The sequence below is a fragment of the Panthera leo genome, chromosome A1 (genome assembly GCF_018350215.1).
Source record: "Panthera leo isolate Ple1 chromosome A1, P.leo_Ple1_pat1.1, whole genome shotgun sequence".
In the NCBI taxonomy this organism is placed as follows: Eukaryota; Metazoa; Chordata; class Mammalia; order Carnivora; family Felidae; genus Panthera; species Panthera leo.
In genome coordinates, this window is record NC_056679.1 from 176,903,888 (window position 1) to 176,910,459 (window position 6,572).

Consider the following 6,572-nt stretch of genomic DNA (forward strand, 5'->3'; position numbering starts at 1 on the left):
GCCCTTCCCCTGCTCACTTGCTCTCAAAATAAATAAACTTTTTTTTTTGTTTTTTTTTTTTTTAAAGAGGAAAAAATGTCTTTCCCTTACAGGTAGAGGCACTTCACCAATTTGAAGTGTCTTGCATCCAGGTGGTTTTAGCTTAAGGATTGAGAGAATTGAAAGGATTCTGAGAGTATTGGACAACTAGTGAACAAACATTGGAAAAGTATCATTGTCTTTCAGCTGCTTAGCTCCAGCCAGTGTTTGTAAGTATTTGGATATACAGGGACCTTAGGAGCAGTGTTGATCTGAAAAGCGGCAACAGAACGAAGACATGTGCACTTCACGTTACATTATTGTGGGGTCAAGAAGTTATTAAAGTATTAACTTCCTGATCGAAGAGCACATATTTGAACCTTTCATGTGTAGAAGTCAATGTAAAGATACCCACTTCCATCTTCTAAATTTATTTTTAGGCATGTTAACAGCTGTAATTACTTACATTCTACTTTCAGATCTATTTGTAAAAGAAGACTGTTTGGAGCTCACGTTAACCTGATGCTGCGTTTTCTTTTTGAGCAGAGCCTTTTTCTCTTTCTTTCTCTTTTTCTCGTTCTCTTTCTCCGCTTTCTGCCTCTCCTGGTATTTGTCCATGGTGAAGATAGTAAACAGCTTAAATTCCTTGTAATTAAGACGCTTTTGTTGGGGGAAAGAAAGAAAAATTATTTCAGGAAGGATTTGATACTTTGTTTCAGATGACTACAGGATTGTAATCATTTCTCATTTAAAAACTTGGAAACTTGAAGAGGCTCAATAATTAGGACATAATTATAGTCTGATTGTCGTCTAGGAGCCAGGAACAGAGAGTGTATTGTAGACTCCAAAGGAGCCATGGGTCACTTTCTTACTTCTGCGTCCAGTCCAGACGCTTCGGGCTGGCATCCAAGGTTCTACATAGTATCATCCATCTTTTTCAACCTTAGCTCCCACTCTCTTCCCTGCCATAGACTCCCTCTTTAAATAGGCAGGATTCAGGGTCTTTACCATACTTGTTTCCTCTTAGGATTTTACTCCTACGTTACCACCAGAGACTTTTTTCCTTTCTACTTAGTTAACTCTATACACTCTTTCCCCAGTGTCACCTCCTGCCATATTAATTTGGTCACTTCTCTGAACTTCTAAACAAAATTTTCGTCTCTAACCTTCTGTAATTTTGCATCTATATGCTATAACACGTATTCGGTCCTCTCTCTTCACGGGCCTATAAATCTCTTCGGTTTTTTTTTTTTCCTGCTCCCAGTGCCATGAAACGCTCAAACAGGATTTCCCCATCTCCCTCCCCACTGTGTCTATCATAGGCAGTAGGACATTGTCTCTGCCTTTGGACAGAGAGGCTTCCAGGGAATCACACTTAGGGAATCTGCGCTTACACGGTCACCTGTGACGTCAAAGTCGTGGTAGAGCTCTTTGAGTTCCTGTTTTTTAATATTGAAGAGAAAGTTGTACATGTGGAAGTTTTCTGCACCAATTCTCAGCTCCCCCTCCAGGTCAAGCAGCTCAAAAACAGGCCGGGAGTGGCGGAAGATAAACTGCTCTTCCAAGTGATTCTATAGAGAGAAGAAATACGTAATAAGATGAACAGTGTTGTTGGTGCTACTTTCAAAACTTGGGCTGCATCAAGAGTAGTATATTCACTTATCCATTTCCCAGAGAACTAAAAGCAAAAGGCCAAGGGGTGCCTGGGCGACTCCGTCAGTTAAGCGTCTGACTCTTAATCTCAGCTCAGGTCTTGATCTCAGGGTCATGAGTTCAAGCCCGCATTGGGCTCAGTGCTGGGTGTGAACCTACTTAAAACACACAAAAAAAACAAAAGGCAAAATCCTAGGAGCTCAGGGTTGAAAGCTTTCTATGGTCAATGTGGCAAGTCCTGCTTCAGCATCTGCATTCAAGGGGAACTTAAGCCACCTGCTGTGATCAATTCTGCTAGACAGAACCCTTGTCACTAGAATGCATTTCAAGTGAAAATCTGCCCGTGAGACATCACAATATGTTAAGATGATGAACACAAAAGTTTCCTTCCCAAGGGGGAAGTAGATAAATACACACTGAGAAAGTATATGTAAGGTAAGGTGGGAACCCAAAGAAGAACGTGTCTCATTTCCATCTTTCATCCCCTTCAGAAAATTCTCTGAGAGAAGGGATCATTGAGAGAGTGAGGCACTTGGGATTACTGGTGACTCTCTATGAAGGGCAAGGATGGACATGCCAAGGAGGGAAGTGATAGAGTGAGACCTATCTTCCGGAAGAGGGTGCAGGAGGGCTAAAGATGGGCGGGGCAGCCGGCAAGGGAGGCTGGCTAACTTGGGAATTTCTCAGTTACAAATGGACAGTTTAGGAACCAAAGCTAGTTCTCGCCACATTTTGTTCTTCCTGTTTCGAGTGGAAGGAAGGCAAAGTCTGATGCAGTCTTAGTTCACTGCAAGTTCACCTTCAGCAAGATGGCGGCAGCAGCCACGCTCTGCATCCTCTGCCCCAGATCCTGACTTGTTACTCACCTGTTGTGCCAGCAGTATGCAGACCAACATGTAGAACTGGTCAAAACCAATCTCGCCCATAGCATTCCAGTCCAGCATGTTAAACACAATCATGATCTGCCTCCGTTTCCAGTTAGTCACATGATGAAGGAAGTGGTAAAACAGCACATCTGTTAAGGTGGGGAGATGCAGAGATGGATTGTTCCGAAACTGTTCCAAATGCTAAACAAGCGGGAGCCACAGAAACGGTAGCAGCTGTTGGAAGCTTGCCCACCTGGGAATAGTCATGGTAACACTGTTTCTGGCTTTGTCACTGTTCCTTCCACAACGCCTCCAGTAGTGATTGCCCTTGAGCTGTGTGACAAAGCACTGTGCCCAGATTTGTGGGGAAGGAGATCGTAGATTGGGCTTGATTCTCCACCCCGGCTCCTGCGCTCGACTGAGCAGACAGATGTGTGTCCATAACCAGTAAAGGGCATGGAGTGCTCTTCCTACATGGAAGAGGTTAATTCTCACTGGGAGCCCAGGACACTTTCTTGGAGAAACTGACATTTTGCAAGGGTCTTTCACTTGAGGTCATCAAAATGAGAAATTTAAAAATCATGTTTAGAAAAGTACCGGGGAGCATGGATAGCCCAGTCAGTTAAGTGTCCGACTTTTGATTTCAGCTCAGGTCATGATCTCAGGGTCGTGGGATTGAGCCCTGCATGGGGCTCCGCACTGAGTGTGGAGCCTGCTTAAGATTCATTCTCTCTCTCTCTCTCTCTCTCTCTCTCTCTCTCTCCCCCTCTGCCCCTCCCCCGCTCATGCATACACTCTCTCTCAAAAAAAAAAAGTATCAGTATTCCTCATGCTTCTGTAAAGCAAATGGATTTGGCTATGGGGGAAAGAGCAATCACTGAGCACGTTAGGTTCTAGGTGCTTTAAATGCCACATTTCCCTACAGGGAAAGTGGTATGATACTCGTTTAAAATAAGCCTCAGATAGTAACTAGTCTATTTCAGTACTTGTGTAACTGTAATGAGCATACCGTTCACTTGAGAATCTTGTAAAAATACAGATTCTGATTCAAGAAATCTGGTGTTGGACTGAGTCTACATTTCTTTCTTTTTTTTTAAGTTTATTTTGAGAGAGAGAGAGAGAGAGCGTGTACACACGAGTGGGGGAGGGGGAGAGGGAGAGAGAGAATCCAAGCAGGCTCTGAGCTGTCGGTGCAGAGCCTGATGTGAGGCTCGATCTCATAACTGTGAGATCATGACCTGGGCTGAGATCAGGGCCAGACATTTAACCAACTGAACCACCCAGGCGCCCCGAGTCTACATTTCTCGCAAGCTCCCAGGTGATATGGCTGCTGCTGGTCTGCGGACCCTACTTGGAGTGACAGAGCTGGGATTCAGAGTCTGTCTGACTCTGCCTTGCTCTTTCCATAGTGATGCCATATCTGTTGCAGATTAATTAATACATATGTATTCAATCATATACAGAGAAAAAATACTGTAATTTAAAAAAAACAAGGAAGGTTTTTGCCAGAAATTCTACTCACTAATCATCTGTCTCAGGGAGTACAAGATGGAAGAAACCAACATGGTGACACATTTATATAACAGCATGTGGCTTACAGATTGTGTATGCAAATCACCCATGGTAACCAGGAATTTTGAAGTGTAACTTTGTGAATATGTGATATCCCTTTACCCGCTGATTCCAGAAACTATCTCTTGCATAAAATGTGGCTCTAATAAATACATAAAACATGTATGTCGTTTGGAGTCCCAGCTGAAGAGCATAGTGAACCAGTCATCACAATGTCATGATTTTTTAAACAATTTTTTAATAGTTTATTTATTTTGAGAGAGTGCACAGGACAGGGAGAGAGAGAGAATTCCCGGCAGGCTCTGCACCATCAGCATGGAGCCCAATGTGAGGCTCAAACTCACAAATCGCAAGATCATGACCTGAACCAAAACCAAGAGTTGGACGCTTAACTGACTGAGCCACCCAGGTGTCCCCACAGTGTCATGATTTGAGAAGAATCTGATGGTCTCTTGATGTTCCTTCCCCACACCCCACTAGGTACGAACAAGTGGGAATAGCACATTATGTATATACACAGTGTTTTTTGTGTAGTTGCTCCTGGAGAAATGTTTTAGTGTGGGATATAGTAGCTACTTAACAAATACTGTTTTTAAAGCAGTTGGCTCGGGGCGCCTGGGTGGCTTGGTCGGTTAAGCATCCAACTTCAGCTCAGGTCATGTGATCTCATAGTTCAGGAGTTCAAGCCCCGCGCTGGGCTCTGTGCTGACAGCTGGGAGTCTGGAGTCTGCTTTGGATTCTGTGTCTCCTTTCTCTCTCTCTCTCTCTGTCTGTCTCTCTCTCTCTCTCTCTCTCTGACCCTCCCTCACGTGTGCTCTCTCAAAAATAAAAAACATTAAAAAAAAAAAAAGCATCTGGCTCTGGCCCACTCAAGTGTCCAAAGCCTTATGTCACTGCCTCCCTGGAAGGCAAAACTTAAGGCTGTTGCCTTCACTCTGTCAGGTCACTATCCAATCCCTTGGTGACCAGAAGACAGGAGTGTGACTTTATCTCTCAGGCACTGCATCATCAGGGAGTGATTTAGTTACTAGGGAGATCAGACTTCTCAGCAAATATTCCAGTGAGATTATGAGCGTAGGCTTTGTGATCAGAAAGCCCTGGGTTTCAGTCCCAGCTTTTCTGTTTACAGCAAGGTGCCCTACACTTGCCTTATCTAGGTCGGGGTTAGTGCGGAGATTTGGTGGCATACTATGTGTACATCTGTATGTAAAGAGAAAAACTGAGACATGAAATTATGAGAAAATGAAGGTGTCTTTTAAGCATTTTTTAAAGATTGTGTAAACTCCTAACAAACCTTTACAGAAGAAACACCTTATTCACAAATGGCATTTATTTCCTTCAGGTCACGAGGAATGGTTAGGATACTTTGCTTATATCTGGTCCTTAAGAACAAAACAAAATAAAATAAGCTTAAAGTATTTTAACTGGTCTATTAGTTCATGCATTCAAAGGCAGGGTTAAGATTGTCAATACTTGGTCACAAGTACCAGGAATTAGAAGGGATCCTGCAGATTACTGACTCAAACCTTCCATTTGACAGATGAGAGATCTTGTTAGGGGGTCTTAAGGGTTAATGCCTGAATGGGACTCAGCCCCCAGGAATAATTATAATAATAACAAACACTAAGTTCTTACCATGTGCCAGGCACTGTGCTAAACGTTTTCCATACATTATCTCATTATCTTTTTTTTTTTTTACTAGGAGCCTCATGTATGGATGAGGAAAATGATACTCAAAGAAGGTGATGATACCTTCTCCAAACCACCAAGGAGCGCCAGAATTTCACCCCAGAGCCTGCAACCTTCTCCCCCTCCCGCAACCGCCCCCAGTGTCAAGTCTCAATTGGCAATTTCTCCCTGCTTCACTGAGAGGTAAAATGCATCTCTGTTAATCAGGCCGTTCCCAGTTCCGCAAGTGCCCCTGCACGTTAGTTAAAAACCAGGTGACATCTCAGAGCAGATGTGGCTGAAAGCACTGACCGTTCAAAGTGTTGTTGTGGTGCACGTCGAGAAGGTGAAAATACTCCACCAAGACCTTCACGTTCCTCACGGATAACAGGCAGTATAGCTTGTCCAGATAGAGGTACCACAGAAACGAGCCCTGCTTCAGTTTCATTGTGGCGCTCCGGAGGCCGAAGGCGCGGGCGACCTGGAACAGAGGAGGGTTCTGGAACTAGAATGCTGGCTCGAGAGAGGCTCTGGGAGTAGGCAGAGACATCACAGGAAGCAGTCAGTAAAAAAATTAAAATTGCTTCCTCCCAGTCTTCTGGCCTGGCTGGTAGTATCTGTGGTCTTAAATCTCTCGCTACCTTGGTTTTCCTCTGCCACCACATCACCAGTTGTAACTGAAAATCACAGACTGTTTAGAAATGAATGCGAGAACACTCTCTGCTTACACTCTGTCTCTCTCTCAAAATAAAGACCCCCACACACACATTATTTATTTATTTATTTAAAAAAATT

General features: G+C 43.7%; 1 protein-coding gene across 1 annotated transcript; it reads right to left on the minus strand.

Moving 5' to 3' along the window:
- Nucleotides 1–437: 437 nt before the first annotated feature.
- Nucleotides 438–6,265, minus strand: EFCAB9 (EF-hand calcium binding domain 9). Its single transcript, XM_042946782.1, has 4 exons — nt 6,090–6,265; nt 2,538–2,686; nt 1,413–1,589; nt 438–678 (listed from the first exon to the last, which is right to left on the minus strand). Exons 1-4 carry the CDS (start codon nt 6,223–6,225, stop codon nt 481–483), a joined length of 660 nt encoding a protein of 219 aa, XP_042802716.1. The 5' UTR covers nt 6,226–6,265; the 3' UTR covers nt 438–480.
- Nucleotides 6,266–6,572: the final 307 nt, after the last annotated feature.